This window comes from Erpetoichthys calabaricus, chromosome 9, assembly GCF_900747795.2.
Source record: "Erpetoichthys calabaricus chromosome 9, fErpCal1.3, whole genome shotgun sequence".
Taxonomy (NCBI): Eukaryota; Metazoa; Chordata; class Cladistia; order Polypteriformes; family Polypteridae; genus Erpetoichthys; species Erpetoichthys calabaricus.
The window spans coordinates 158,068,137-158,084,792 of record NC_041402.2 but is presented as its reverse complement, the minus strand read 5'-3'; the positions used below and the strand labels follow the sequence as shown (position 1 = coordinate 158,084,792).

The following is a 16,656-nucleotide window of genomic DNA, read 5'->3' as shown; positions in this document are numbered from 1 at the left end:
CAAGGTATTTCAAAGAGAATATTTTTAGTTCCATTCATTTTATCTTATACACATGTTATTCTAGAAGTAATACAGAATGTGACAGTATTTTATTAGCATATCTCCAGCTGAAGATATGTGCTGCATATGATGCATCCACACGGTTTCAACTGATCCTAAGAGAACTGTCCAAGGTGCTAAAATGAAACTCGCGTTGTCGTGTCTTGCTTAGTTAGCCAAGTGTGTAACTGGAAGTACTTGTTTGTCTTATAACAGTAAAAATATCCGCCTTCTTGAGAAAGATTCCATTGGCTATGTTGTTCCCTGCAGCCTCGGTGTGTTAAGGTAAAGCTGTGCTGCAGAGACGTGAACTGAAACCTGTTTGACTGAAAGAAGTTGAAGCAAGCTACAGCAAACATGGATGGGAAAGGTTAATAATTGTACTTTGTTCTCCATCGCATAACTTTACAGAATGTGAACAGAGAGAAATGATGAAGCTGCTAATGAATGGGAAAACAGGAGTTTTATCCCTTGGACATCTTGCATTTGTCTTGCAGCATTAGGCCTCTCGTAAATAACACCAACGTTTCTTTATTTACTTTTGTCACTTATGCTACTTACGCTAGTTTTGGGCCACCTGTCATCTGAGCAAAGTTCAGCATTTTTGACAATCTGTGCTCAAATTGAGCTGATCTAATTATGAGGGATTTTAATTTTTTGCTGAGGAAGCAATGGCTAGCTGCCAGACTTATGAAATTCAAGGTTATTTAAATTTTCTTTCAATATGATGGATGGACAAAAAGAAAAAAGAAAAGAAAATTAGGCAAGTGCTTTTGAGAAATTAACATCCCCAAATTTCAATGTATTTCATTTCAGCTCAGAGCACTAACTGCCATCTTTTTCTGCCTTTGTTGTTCATTAAACCATTCAAACTCTAAATCACCTAGATTCTATTATAGCTGATTTATGATATGTGCATCAAAACACTATTTGAATGTTATTTTTTTGCTTTTATACTTTACTTTAAAGCAACTTTTAGTCCACCGATAACATTTGTGCATTTTAAAAATCCCGTCGTAATGTTGACCTTTTTTCTTCCCATACATCTTCATAGTATGAATTTGGCACCATTCCACCATTTATATCATTTATATATCTTTCCACCAGGGAGCTGAGCTCCAATTACAGTACCATAGCACCTTGACATTGTACAATTACCTTCTAACAAGATGAATGTGACATTCAAATTTACATCCCCCTGATGTCAAATCGCTCCCTGGCTTCATATTGAGTGACTGAAAGGACACATTGAACTCCAGTCGTGCCCTCTAGCTATTTAAAAGCATGTGACCTGAGGATTTTTTTTTTAGCCCAAATACTTTTATTCAGTCCAAAGGGGAATGGAGGGGCTTTGTGCCGACATTTAATGAGGACTCTTGGGTTACCTGGCTTTATCTTAGGGGTAATTAAATTTAACCTGTGGATCTGTGTTCTTTCTATTAGAAGACTCATTTTCTTTTCTTTTTATGAGGATTTTTGTCCTGTGATTTGCCATTATTTACTGAACTGTATGCATAAAGGAGATGGTGTTTAAGTAATCAGAATCCTGATTTAGAAATTTTTAGAGAAACCAATGAAGGGTTCTGTGTGATTTGCATAGAATATACCAAGCAGGCATGATACTTCATCCAGAATGGTTTTTCTTTTGTGTTTCATATTGAATGTGATGTATCCATATGCCCGACTCTCCAAGACATGTCTGCTAAACTGACTGCTTCCAAACTGCTCATTTCTTAGCCATCCAGGGTTGTTTGCAGCACACAATAAAGGGCTAGTTATCAGAAAATACAGTATATGGCAGGATTTCTTTTACTGTATGGAACATTTCAAACATTTTACAGAAAAAAAACAGCAGCTTTCAACAAGTCCTGAATGACAGACAATAGTCACTTGTTTTCCATTGAAAGGCAGCAATGGTGATTTACAATGAGGGAATCCAAGAAGCACTATAGTATGGAGACACTTTGAAAGCCACTGAAGAAAACTGGTAACACAAGAATTTTAATGAAAGCAAAATGGAAAGTTGTGTACATAACTTTCAGAAGTAGAATAACTTTTTAAAAACACACTACAACCAAAGTGCTAAATATGGAGAACATGTGAGGTGGGACCTCTCATTAACCATTAAGCTCCCTGGAAGTTTGAAACTTTAAGTTATGAGGGGTCACTGATAATACATTTTAAAAGCAAGTTATGGTGTTATAAATGACTCAGTGCCCAATACTGAATTTGTAAGAAAGTATTGCATTATGAAGGCAGCTGCTTGCAGGCGCTTCACGTTGTGCGTGGTGTGTGCCTCCAGGGATTTGAGAAGGAGGATGGGAATTTTCAGAAAAAAAGTGTAAATCAGAGCCCCATGCAACCATTTGTGCTTGCCTTTGTCTCAGTGATGCTGAAAAGTGTGATGGTGGACAGCAGAATGTGATGAAGATTACATACACCATGACAGCAACCACAGTGTTCACTCACATTGCAGGAGAACAGCGTGACAATGGCCTCATTTTGAGTTACCGACGTGTTTCTAGTGGTTCATAAACAAGAGAAAGTGGCATAATCAGTCTCGCTTGGCTCTTATTTAGTGTGTGACAGTCCTTCCATCTCAGTGCTGACTACAATATGTTCACATATGAATTCAGATAAAGCTAATTGTTAGGGTGTTCCATTTATTTGATGCTGATTTACCCTTGAAATGATGTGCTCTTCCTTCTGTGCTCTTAACGAACACACTGGAGTGCTGGTTTGTAGTAGGATGGTTCACTGCATGCACTTCATCTGCATGATGAAATAGCCATTTTAGCTTTGCATACCCAGTGTCTAAGTATATATTTGATAAAAATGGGCTGTTCTGCATGATGCTGGTCAGAGGTACAAGGCGGCATGGATTTTGTTTGCAGAATAGCCATGTAAAATATAATTTGTCCACTAAAGTGGCACATATCCTAATCAAAGGCATTTTCCATACTTAATTTAACAGTATTGTCCATAGTTAATTTATTTTAATATCTATTTATATATAAAATCCCTATGTGCGTCCAGGTGTCCATGTGTGGGTGTCTTCTGGTGAAGTGCGCATGTGCACGGCACGGTGCAATGCGCGATATTACTGTCAGAGAAAGTTAGAGGCGTTTTACGGAAATACAAACCAGTATTACTGTGAGAGGAAATTAAAGGTACACAATACAGTGACGCATATTACAGACACATACAAGCCAGTATTACTGTCAGAGGAGATTAAAGACATATTACCAACGCGCACGCCTGTATTACCGCCAGAGAAAATTAAAGGTATATTACGGACGTACAAGCCAGCAGATGTACAAGACGGTATCCTTCAATAAGGGCGCGCACAAAAAGGCGAGCCTCAAAAGGGCGACCTCAATTGGGTGCAGCGAATAAAGGCGCACGTAAATAAAGATCTGCACCTTTGTCGCTCTTCACATATTCCAGAGCCATTTGAACTAAATTATCTACGAACGCCTTTATTCGCCGAGCTCAATTGAGGTCGCCCTTTTGAAGCTCGCCTTTTTGTGCGTGCCCATATTGAATAGAGCCATACAAGACAGTATTACTGTCACAGAAAATTAAAGACACACAATACACGGCGGCAGCCCACGAAGAACGGTCAGCTCAGCAAGTAAACATCAACAAACGAAAGGCTGAAAGAAAGAAAAATACGACCAACAAAAAGAATGAGGTCAAAGTCCCTTGCCATTTAATATAGACTGTTCCTACTAATGTTTATGCACTACTGTTCTAGCACCCGTTATTGTAACGGGCTAAATGACTAGTTTAATAATAACATAGTAAGTGTAAGAGGAGAATGGGCATCCCGGTTGTGAAGGCAGAGGATTCATTACCTGGATGGGAGGCCACAGCAGAACGACAAATGAACTGGCCGGCAGGAAGGAAAATTAACTTTGGGCCCAGCCGGCATCTTTTAATGGATGAGCTAAAAGAAGCCAAGAATCAGGAGCTCTTCCATGCGTAAGGTGGCAGTGGTCCTTGTATTGGAACCCAGTTGGGACACCTGCAGGGATGCTTGGGATATGGAGTCATAATGAAAGATGGCACTTTGGGGGGAGGAACTCCCTACTTTTCGTAAGGCCCAGAAGTGTTTCCTGGAGGATATGACGAGGCACTGGAAACACTCTCTGGGAGTGTGCTGCCTCATGTCATTGAGTCAGAGTCAGAAGGCAGTGGGAATGTAGTAAAGATGAAGAATTTGTTTTGTTTTGTATAATTGTGACTGATATTTGGAGAGGTGTTTATAAAAGAAGTGCTTGTGTAAATAAATGCCTTGTATTTTATTCTAAAAACATCTGGTGATTTACTGTGTCTTGGGTTTCGGGCTCTCTGGCACCCATTTGTGGTCACATAAGATTTCTGTATTGAAAAATTACATTTGGCTGTTTAACTGGATGTTTAACAGCCACAAACTAACCAAACATATTTGATCAACTCAATAAAAATTAATCATTCATAGTAAAACGCTTGTTGCGCCATAGCTTCATGAATGTGAATAGAATGAGTCAATTGTTTAGAATGACATGTGGAATTCTGTTTTGATGTTGTTTTTTTGCAGATTGACGCAGGATCATTTATCTGTTCATCCAGATGAGTCCAATACCACGTCACTGAGAAGTGGAGCCTGTTCTTGCAGCAGTATAACTAAAGGCAGAAAAAGGCCTTGAGTAATCCTTTAAGTTAAGCATTTGTTGTTACAGGGTACTTATACTTTAATTAAGTTGTAATTATCCGCTTAGTACAGTACACATTGGCATTATTAATGTATAACTATAGTAACACTATTGATAGATAAAAAAATCTTAATTGCTATTTCATATCTGATTGTATGTTTACCTAAAACATTATCTGAGTTACGAAGTTCATGGTAAAAATGCCAAGTAGTGATAAGTGAAAGAATTCAGGCAAAACTGAATTTTCAGTAAAACTTAAAAGAGTTCTCATGAAACAAATGGTGTTTTGTTAGAAGCTAAATTTATGCTGTTAGCACATATATTGTGATCTCATTTGCAAACCTTTCTGAATGTACAAAAGCATGGCAAAATGTATTCTGGTACAGAGTGTGGAAAAGCAGCCTGGGATAGAGAGTACTTCATGGATGCCTCTTTTTGCAAAAATCCATTGACGTGGGTTGTGCCTTTTGGTGAGCCTCTCGAAGGATCCTGACAGATCGGCTTACAGAGTTGGGCAAAGTGAGTACAGATGGTGTTACCTCTGACCACAAGTGTGCCAGTGATGTGAACATGCATGCAGGCAGGCAGTACGCAAGGTAGATGAGAGTGCGGGCAGCCGCATGGAAGGAGTGATGAAAGATTGAGGCAGCATTTGAGTGCAGCCAATGAACTCTATATAAACTCTTAAGGAGCAAAATCCCTTGCTTCCACGTCAAAAAACATATTATGGTGAGTTTTGCAACTGCAAATCTCATGCAAAACAGATTTTAGGTACAATTCTGCAAAACCGTATGTAAAATGAAACTCTGCTGTTTCACTCTTCACCAACTGTAGTCAGTCCAGTAATTTCCGAGTAATCACAGTGTAAGTGTTAAGCTTGACCAAATCCTGGGGGGAAATCTTACTCAGTATGAAAGCAGACTTATTCAATCCACATTCCCTCACCACAGGTCAATTCAGAATATCCAATGAACCTAAATCTATGTATGTGTAAGGTGTGAAGAAACTGCATCCCCTGCAGACAATTCTAGCACACACAGGGACAGTGCCTGAGATGAGAATCTAATCCAGGACTCTGGAGCTTCTCAAATAGGAGAGCAATGGAAGAGTACAGAGTTCTGAAGTTGACCTCTATACACATGTAAGGGAAGTGGTGGATCGAAGGTGCTGATGTGCCCGCTGTTACATACATATGTTATACTGATGCACTAAGCACTCCCATTTATGAACAGGAGGCCCTCCCACCAGCTTCCATTGGCGAGGCATTTTGATGAATGAACACATACCCTTTTGATCATGTCTGTCATGTCTCCCAATTTCAGATATAGGTGGCAACCAGCATTTGTTATGGAGGGCCCACTGTGAAAACAAATGATGTATGAATCGCCATCAACTACCCTGCACCCCAGCATCATGACACCATTTTGTGGAAGACATTTTGTCCTCATAAAGACAAAACCCAAACTGGCAGTTCACTTTGGGTCCATTGTACTGAATAAAAATATAATTTATCGAAGTTCATGTAACTAGCTGATTACCACTCAATGCACCAAATTCGGTTCACAGTATTATTTAGTCATTAATCAAGTTGTTTATTGGTATCTACCGAATAGCATCTATCAGGTAGTACCAAGCTTAGTGATCCAAAACAAAGTTGAAAAATGGTTCAAAAAGAGTCCAGGAGACTAAATAATATCAGAGAATACTGTAAGTGATTGAGGACAAAACCAATGGCATTATAAAGTTGAACTCACCTTGCAGCTCTTTGCCTCCCTTCAGCCATCTGATTTTGGCAGCAGGTTTGCTTCCTGTGACAGAGCACGTTATTTCTGTCTCGTTTCCTTCATTGATGATGTCCTCTCGGGATTCAATCATCGGGTTGCCTGGTGGGACTAACATCAAACAAAACAGCAGCCAGATCAATAAGCAAGCCTACAAATTAAGCACGGATCTGCTGTCCTTGTTTCCAGGTTGAGACGGAACAATAGGCATCTCACACTATGCCTCATGGGACAGGGCTCAGCATGGCTGAAGCTAACTATGTCAGTGTCTTACGTTAGGCAGATCTACGTTATAGGCCATTCTAACTCAGAGCGACTTTTTAAGATAGGTTCTATTAGCTGAAGAAGGAAAGACATAGGCTGCTTATGGAACATGATACAGCCAGCTCTGGTCTTAACTTTAAATTTGTGGTTAGTTAATGAAAAAAGAAAGTTCTACGTCTTGTCTGCAAAATCCACCACAATACCTATGTGGCAGTTCAGCCCTAAGGCTCCAATGGCGTTAACACAATATGAGTCATAACATAGGAAGCATGATGATCAGGGCTTGAAGAGAAATCTGATAACTTCATGTGCAGGACACACAACTGTCAAAAAAATCTAGATGGCGATGAGACAAATCAGTGATGACAGAACAGTCTTGCCCATCAATGAGGGACTCATTTTCCTTGCTGTCTACAAAATCACCCCGTAGCAGAATAAAAAGAAAGTGTATGAATTTGTTTTTAATTTTAAAAGTACATTTCTACTTTCTTTGTTTTCTTTTCTGGAATTAAAACAAGCCTAAATAACTAAAAGGTCAAATATTCAGTAAGAGCTTTGAGCCCAATGTCAATAAAATATGGTGCAGTATGGAAAATTTTAAAATGCAAAACAACTAAAAAAGCTGAAACAACAGAAGGACTGACTAAAGTCTGATGTTGTAATTATTATATCTATTAATTAGCTTATATTCATTCATTGCTATTTTTAGAGCTGCTGTAAGTAGAAGCACATGAAAAGAGACCACAATTTGTACTTTCAAATATAGAAATCATACAGCTGGTTAAATTCAAGCATGAAAATGTGACTATAAACCACGGGCAAAGGGAAGTTCAAACTTTTGATATATGGACTTACTATAAGACTTAACAAGGCCCACGTCAATGTTCAAAACTGATTACTTAGACCTCATACATAGACACACACGCACACACACACACATATATATACAATGGATTCAGAAAGTATTCACTTTCTGCATATTTTATTGTGTAGTAGATTTAAATCTTACTGCATAAATGTGCCATTTTTGCCATTAAAATCTACAATCGATAACCCATAATGAGAAAGTGAAAACATGTTTTCAGAAAGGTTTGCAAATTTATTTAAATACAAAACACTGAAATCTCTCATATATTCTTCACAGTTATAAGCTTTGATTTTTGGTCTAATCACACAGCTGTACAAACGCTCTCCATATCTTCATGGGTTGTATTTCACAGATCATACCTGGATGTTAATCGGAAATTTTAGAATGTCAAAGTGTGAGAAAAAATTAAATCGACAACATAATAAAGAATGCAGGAAATGAAGGGGTCTGAATACTTTCTGAATTCATTGTACATTCACACACACACACACACACACACATATATATATAAATATATATGTATATAAGTTACGGGTAAAGCCCAACAATTGGATAAACTTAGCATTATCTAGGTAAAGCTTGCATTATCCGGCAGACCTGGGCAAAGCTGGAATAAAATATGAGTTTCTAACTTTACCCTATTAATGCCATGTTTATCCAACTTCTGGTTCTACCTGTAACATACACACACACACACATATATATATATATATATATATATATACAGTATATATATATAGTATATATATATATATATATATATATATATATATATATATCTATCTATCTATCTATATATAGCATATAGCTCTATATATATAAAATCCAATTTTTGTCTGTCTGTCTCTCCGCTTTCACGAGAGAACTACTTGACGGATATAGGTCCGGTTTTTTCCTATAATTTGCTTGAACGTTCTTGTTGATTTTGCGCGCTAAGTATCATAGTTTGCTTGCGACACCGATGTGTTTACACGAATCCGAGACAGCGGCTGTGGGCCCGGGGGAGGGGCCCTCTTCACTCACGTGCTAGCCTTGGGGCGTATCTTACATCCGCTTAGCTTGCAAACGAGAGAACTACTTAACTGATTTAGATAGGGCTTTTTTCTAGAATTTGCTTGAACATTCCAGTTGATTTTGCGACTTCTCTCATTGAAGTAAGAATCATAGTTCGCTTGAAGGAGCGATATATTCGCGCTAATCTGAGACAGAGGCTGCGGGCCAAGGGGACGGCTAGTATATATATATATATATATATATATATATATATATATATATATATATATACTGCATGTTTGCAAGCTAATGGGATATATGCACTCAAATGGGTTCAGTTTAGGGTGGCTAGTTAACCCAACTTACACATCTTTTAGACATGTTTAAAAAACCTGCACAGACATGCATGTGGAGAATGTGCAAGCTCAGCTGTGTGTCGGATTCAAACCCAGGACACTTGATCTGTGAGGCAGCAACCTCAATTACTATGTCACTGTGCACATCCATACACATACTTTATATATGGGCCTATTCTTGCTAGTGGACATCTACAGTATGACCCTTTGGTAACCTTCTACAGGTGTCTTTACTATTATAACTTCAAGATGACTTGTCCAAAAGTCACATATTAATGAAGTATGATGTTAGAGCCTACACCATGATGGAAGTATCAAGATATCCTTCATTCTTCCATTCCTTTTTTTACTTTCTCAAATACATAGTTTAGAGAAAGTAAAGGAATTGTGAAAAAATTCAACCTCAAGATTTTCATGGAACTTGACGTTTTAGACCTTCCTGAGTCCGAAAATACCATTTTGAAATTTTGTCTGTCTGTACATCTGTGTGTAAACAGGATAACTTGAAAATGCTTTGACCAAGGCGAATGAGATTTTGTACACCTGCTTTATATCAAAAATAAGGAATCCTATCAACTTTTGGGACACTTCTGGCAAACAGAAGTAGTACTTTAACTGAATACTCTCGCAAATTTTCTAATTAGCTATGGTTATAATTACAGATAGATGATTCAACTTTTGTATAGATATTTAAAATGATAAAAAGCAAGCATATGAAATTTGAGAAAAACAACTCATCTGGAAGTAGTATTTTATTTAAACCATTCAAATTTTTTGTATCATGGAAATATAAATGTGTACACGATATTAAAAGCTGAATTCAATATAACACAGTTCAATAACTATTATTAATTTTAATTTATACATCATTAGTTTAACAGTAAAGTGTAAACATTGAGCATTCCATGTAAATATAAAGATGTAATGGGAACAATAAGCTGCTACATGCCTGTCGTGTTCCTGGTAATACAGTACATTTAATTTTATATATATTTTTTTTATTTTGTGCTTTTTCATTTGCTTTTGCGTATTCAATTTATTTTTGCATTTTCTGATTTGTGTTACCAATTTGATTTTGAGTTTTCTGATTCTGGAAGTAGTTCTGATGACCTTTTCCTCAATCTCAGTATGCGAGAAAGACGAGGGGAGCATACTTTCGATTTATTTTTTTTAAAATTGGCTTATGGATCCAGAACATGTCCTGGCAGCATGAACCACAAGGCCTGAACCACCCCGGGTTCTTAGGCACACTCCCATGTACTGTAGTTACATGCTGAGCCACATAAACTGGTAATTATGATTATGCTATATCTTGGGGGAAGAAAGTAAGTGGAAAAACTCATAGTTTGTGAACAAAAATCTCAGTCATAATGAACTTGTTTGGAGTGGCTAACAATTCTAAGCCATGTAAACACTGAAAGACCATGCCAAAAATGTGTGTTTCTGGTCTTTGAGAGGAGTATTTAGACAACACAATCAAAGGCCCAAGGAGAAAGTGCAAATTCTACCAAGACTGTGAACTGAACTGGCTGGAATTAAAACCCGGCTGTCCTGCTCTTGGAGACAGCAGCACTGACCACTACAACACCATGCCATTTTGTGAATAAATATCTCAACTTTGAAATAGTATCTAAGTATAAATATGCAACAATCTGATTTTTCATGAATATTAGAACTTCAAGAAGGAGTGTTTAGAAGGTGGGGCTGGTTTCACATTGAAATGATTTATCCGGGGTGCAGAGCCTATTAAAATAAAGGTATTTGTTCACGCAAAGGCAAGAAATGAACAGCTTGATTTTATTGACGTAAGCCCAAAACAGCCCATATGACAAAGTGTGAACTTCCCTTTTAAAAAAAGGTTATCTTGATTAAGCTATTAAATAACCGTTTAAGAGTTGATGATGATTTTCTACATATTGCAAGTCATAATAAATACACTACAGCACACACCTAATCACCACTTGAGGGCACAAGCATTAAACTTCTTGGGCGATAAATGAGGGTTCCTTGAACAGAGGTTCACATTTGTTCACTTTCAGAAATATTCCAACTACGTGTTTCTATTAGCTCTTGCGCTGACAGTTTTACAAGTAGTAGCAGTAGTAGTAGCATTCTCACATGCACAACGCCATGGTAAACAAGAATGGATATATAATAAAGAGCACTTTATAAACTAAACTGAACTGAATACTGTACAGTGTCCAGGCAGGAGAGGGTGGCCAGTTGGCCAAGGTAATCAAAACCATAACGTTGTCTATTGTAGATGAATGTGGCCCTAACCCCAGAGATTCATTTTCCGCAGAATTGTGCTAATTGGAGTTTGATACTTACATAAATAAATGACAAATGATTGTAATATTTTGTCTTCAAGGGTCCTTTGTTTGATTTCCACCCTCACATAATTTATCATATAATAAATCATATAATTTTGCCATCACGCAACTGATCTACTACTTCTGGCATATACAACATGCAGTCCTACCACACAACATTCTGCCGCTTGTATGTTTAACTTTCACTTGCACTGCCAGCATTATCAACTTTATAAAAGTGATTTGAGTTTTTTTAATGTTTACTGACATGAAATATAAAAAATATAAAAGATACTATAAAATTCCAAACTACCATGTGAAACAAAAATAAAGGCATTAGGTTTTATTAAATCTAATGGTTCTAGTTTGCATCAGTTTCATTCGTATTTAGTTTTGCAGGCTAAGCTTAACTAATGGTTGTTTAAACTAGACTATAAAACCACTCCACTATATATGCGACAATAGGATTTATACGAGGATTTAATGGTTGAATCCAGGGGCTGGTAAGAGTGTTGAGCCAAAATGAGTGTGTTGCAAGAAAACACAAAACGTATTTCACAAGAGGTCTCCTCACTATTTCTTATCACCTCTCACTTTTTGCAGCCTTTTTCCTCAAACTCTACAGTTATTTTAGGCAGTTATTTCATTCACCATAGATGTATAATATGAGGATGAATAACATAAACCACTGGATATAGTAGAAGATAAGGAGCCCAAAACTAAAAACCATCACACAGAATAAAAGAGGAGGGCCATATTAAACAGCATAGCTCTGGTATACTATATTCACAAATACTTTATCCACTGCTCTATAATAATAATAATTCTTTAAATTTATATCATATAGTGCTTTTCTCACTATGTCCAAACAGTTGTGGAAAGGAATGACCATAATATTTCTCAAATGTTTGATTTGTTGGAAGCATTTCCTAATTTTCAGGATGATGATGATGATTTCATACCCAGTACAGTAATTTCGGCATAGGCTTCCTGAGGAGGGTCGGTGTACAGTTGACATACGTATCTTCCTTCATCAGAAATCGACACATTAGACAGGGCCACTCTTAATTCGTTGTCAGTGAAGTTGACCAGCTGAAAACGGCTGTCTTTCAATGCTGTGAAAAAAAAGAACAGAAAGAAGGATTTGATCTTATTGTTAACATCAACTCAGCTTGGAATGATAAACTAAAAGAGAAACTGTTCAGGTGCAGGTTCAGCAGACTGAAATCAACAAGATTTCCTAAAGTACACTCAAAAGCATTCTTGTTCACTCCAATGACTTGTTAAGTGGAGAATGGCCCACTCGAGGTGAGATCATCAGTGGTGTGCCTTGGGCGGCTGACCTCAGATCACTTGTTTTTCAAATGTAATTAAAGGTGTATTTTCTTACATAATTTTATATATTTATTTAATTGCATGATGACAAAAAAAGGAGGTAAAACAAATAGTGAGGAGGCAGCAAAAACAATTCAAAATAACCTGGGGCCTCATGTATAACGGCATGTGTACAATTCACACTAAAATATGGTGTACGGACAAAACTGGAAATGTGCGTCTGCACAAAAAATCCAGATGCATAAAACTGTGCACAAGCCAAGTTCCATGCACTCCCCCTTTATAAATCCCAACAAACGTGAAATTTAACACACGTGCATGCACCTATGGCCCAACCCAACTCCTCCCAGAATTTTGCATATTTAATATGCAAATCAATATGAATAACCTCTTCCGTTCAGTGTTTGTGCAAAAGACGAAGGCAAAGCACATGAAAAAAGAAGTGGAGGCAAGGAAAAATGTACTATTTGTTGGCTTAAGTAATGGTATAAACAACAAAAGGAAGTTGATCAAGTGATACAGAAACTCGAAAATTTCAAGTTCAGAAAGTTGCACAGTGCCCAAAATAATAAAGAAGTGGTCTGATATCAAAGATGAGGCTTAACCAGAGAGGGGTGCAAAGCCCCTAATAAGTGTTATGCTCTCGACGCCCCGGAATAGGCTTGTTGTGTCTCAAATAGCTTTCATGAACAGAAGATTTTAATTTGAGTGATGTCAACATTTGTTGCATGGTTAGTTGCAGGCTGTGATGGCGTGTATGGCTAATTGCAGTTCAGATTTCTTGAAACATATCATTTATGAAAGAATTACCTGGTGGAGTTTTAAAATCTCTATTGAAAACTCAAGCTAAAATTGTTTAATTACATTAGACTATGATGGATAGTGCTGTTTTTAGAATGTTATTGTGTTATGGAATTATTGAATCATCATGATCTGCACATATTGCAGTACTGAGGTCATTTTAGTGTTATAGAATCACTGAGTGTATGAACATTCACTTTTTGCATGACAAGCCACTGAGCCACACAGTTCCTCCTCTGTTGATTTCTAGGTAAGTTAAATTGCACAAAGAAGATGTAAACTATCTACTATGACTCCAAGCAGCATGAGAAATTTCTTGATAGGACCGAGGTTGACACTTGTTAAGATTCAAATGCTGTCCTGTTTCACGTGCGACTGTAAGCTGCTGTATGCTGTATTTGCATGTAAGTGTTGTGTTCCTGGACGTCTGTGTGTTCTTAGTCTACTGACACAGAGGTTTGGGAGCAGGCTAATGTTAGGAAGATATTTCCACTATGCATGAACTGTGATCCTCAATAAGATGGGGGTCTGTTAATTGGCATAATGCCAAAGACTTTATTTTTCTTTTTTGCGCCATAGAACTAAGTAGTTAAATGTCGAGAATAATTTTCCCAAATGGCCGAGGTCCTCCACAGCCTTCAATCTACAGAATACAAATAAATAAATATGATGAATGATATATGACAAATTGATATGATGAATGTTAGAAAAAAATATGACGAGAGTTGCCTATATCTGTTTTGTTTTTTCCTTCAGGTAAAGCAACATAATTGAAAGTTAGTGAAGGGCTACTACAGTGTACACCTGTGAAGGAAAAAATTTTAAGATTATTTCCACGCTGAAAATGAGAGAAGGCAGGAGACCCAACTTTTAGGCTGTATAGCTTTCATCAGATAGTAACATTGTGTCTCTTCCCTTCTTCAGCGTGGAATTAAGCTTTAAATATTATTTTTGAGCAGAAACACATATGACACTGCTAAACCCAAGCAACACAATTACAAACATTTTGGTGAAATACACCACATTTTGTACACATAGGAACCTTCCTTCTATAAAATATACTGCCACAAGTGAATGTTTTGTTATAAATGTGGTGTTTAAATAAGAAAGGATTACTTACCAACTACTGTATACTACCATCTTTAATTTTTGTATTGTCTCAAAGAATAAAAGCGATCCGTTGTTTCTCATCAGTATTATCTTTAATATATGACTTTTAATTAATGTTATATTTTCCTTACGTTTACAAAACGTGGTCGACTGTAGTAGAGTTACAATGAAAATAGTTTTTGTACCGGACTTACGCTATTTTTACATTCCTGTTTTGGGCACCAATTTATGCTTTTCTTGTTTCACCAGGCTATCCCAGCAGCACTGGGTGTAAGAGCGAAAACTGCCCCTTACAGAATGGTACGCCTCTGCAGGGCATACATACGCACACACCCACATTGAGGTCAGCTTATAGTAGTAGTATAGTAGATTATCTCAGGGCACAACGTGACATACCACAGCTATGCTGATGACACACAGCTGTATTTATCAGTTTCACCTGATGACCCCCAGGGCCCATAGATCAACATGTATATCTTACCACTGGAGCAGGTAAGGTGACTGCATAGGATCACACATAGCATGTGAGACCTCAAATGACCTGACAGACTTGTGATTTAGTGCCCACTTCTTTACCACTACACCACACTGCCAGCACAGGGAGTCTCCAGTTAAGTCAAAATGCACGTCTAGAAATGCAAACTGCACACAAATTGTTACTGGGTTGAGACAGAAAACCCACTGCCATGTGCAACTGTGCCCCACTGAAGCATAAAATAACATAACATTTCAAACCTGGCAGCATCATGGGTCATTTCTGAACTGAGGATGCCAGGCTGGGAGTGGGTTTGTGCATGAGCAGGCCTTGCAATAGATCTGCATCTTGTCCAGTTGTCCCTTCCCTTACCTCTGGGGTTTCCAATCCCCTAAGACCTTGAATTGGACTAAGTCTGCTTATGATATGTTATAGTGCAGTGTAAGAGTATGCAAAAGAGTCGTGTTCAGGGACAACATTTACCATAAATATCTCCTTAACCAAAATGCACATCGCTAACATTGTGACATTTGGTTGCCATGAGCCAAAACACTTTTGTTACCTTGGTTACAGCTTGGATGCTTTTCACACATTATTACTTAATTCATCTACCGATGTATAGAGAGTTACTATATAATCGCGATTAATATAAAAGGTGCAATAAAAATGAGCAATTTACTTAACACCTAAGTCTCTTATTTCCCCCTTTTTCAAATACTTAAACCCTGGGTACTTGTGTCAGTGCTGTGGGGGGCAGCACCCTGAATTCTCCTGGTGCGCACCCGCCCTGATATGCTGCACTCACCTGACACGGCCATTCATTTCTGCCTCTCAGGCACAGCACATTTATTTAGCGGGCCACTAGGGAGCTCGAAGTAGAGTCACTTTAATTAAACTGCTCTCTTGATTCCAACTCAAGCTGCTGCTCCTGCTTTGCGGCGGTGTGTTTAAGAACAACCCACAGGCTCTTTGAAAATTCTTCAGCTTCTTATACCAGAGAGGAGCTGATCTGCAATGTGAGTGTGCAAATGTGGAGATGCCTACACTACCAAGAAGAAAAGTAAGGAGGAAAATCTTAAGGAGAACTTGCAATTGTCATGCCCTCACCCTACACCTAACTATAGGGGCTGTTCTCATTTTGACTTTTCATTTAGGGGTGCTTGTTCAAGTTATTTTCACCCAGCTGCACTTTGCTCTCTGTTTTTAGAGCTGCTGTTGCAGGTTGCTTTGGTGTTTACAGAGTTGCCTTCAGAATTTGAAATGGCAGTTTCCTGGGGGGCTGTGTGTGAGGCTTGAGGAGTCACTGTTTCACATGAAATAAGCAGTGAAGAAAGAAAGTGACATCTGTACTATTAAGATAATGCTGTCTTATGTACAGTTCATGTGACATAGCACTCTCAGACCCACTTAATCCAATTCAGGATCACCCGGACAAAAGCCTGTCCTGGCATCATCAAGAGCAAGGCAGGGGGGCCAGCCTTGAACATTACATCATTTTTATTAGACAGACAGACAGACAGACAGACAGACAGACAGACAGACAGACAGATAGATAGATAGATAGATAGATAGATAGATAGATAGATAGATAGATAGATAGATAGATACTTTATTAATCCCAAGGG

The 16,656-nt window shown here is 37.9% G+C and overlaps 1 protein-coding gene and 1 long non-coding RNA gene across 6 annotated transcripts in view; one reads left to right on the top strand and one right to left on the bottom strand.

Moving 5' to 3' along the window:
* Positions 1–16,656, bottom strand: part of cadm1a (cell adhesion molecule 1a) — a 1,142,366-nt gene that overhangs the window by 213,009 nt on the left and 912,701 nt on the right. For all 5 annotated transcript variants that reach the window (XM_051932362.1, XM_051932363.1, XM_051932359.1 and 2 more), the window contains 2 exons: positions 12,273–12,425; positions 6,491–6,628 (listed from right to left, as the gene is read on the bottom strand). In XM_051932362.1, coding sequence (XP_051788322.1) covers positions 6,491–6,628; positions 12,273–12,425 — 291 coding nt within the window. The remainder of the gene's footprint in view (positions 1–6,490; positions 6,629–12,272; positions 12,426–16,656) is intronic.
* The window catches only part of LOC127529257 (uncharacterized), a 311,661-nt gene that overhangs the window by 143,442 nt on the left and 151,563 nt on the right, over positions 1–16,656 (top strand). The window lies entirely within an intron of this gene.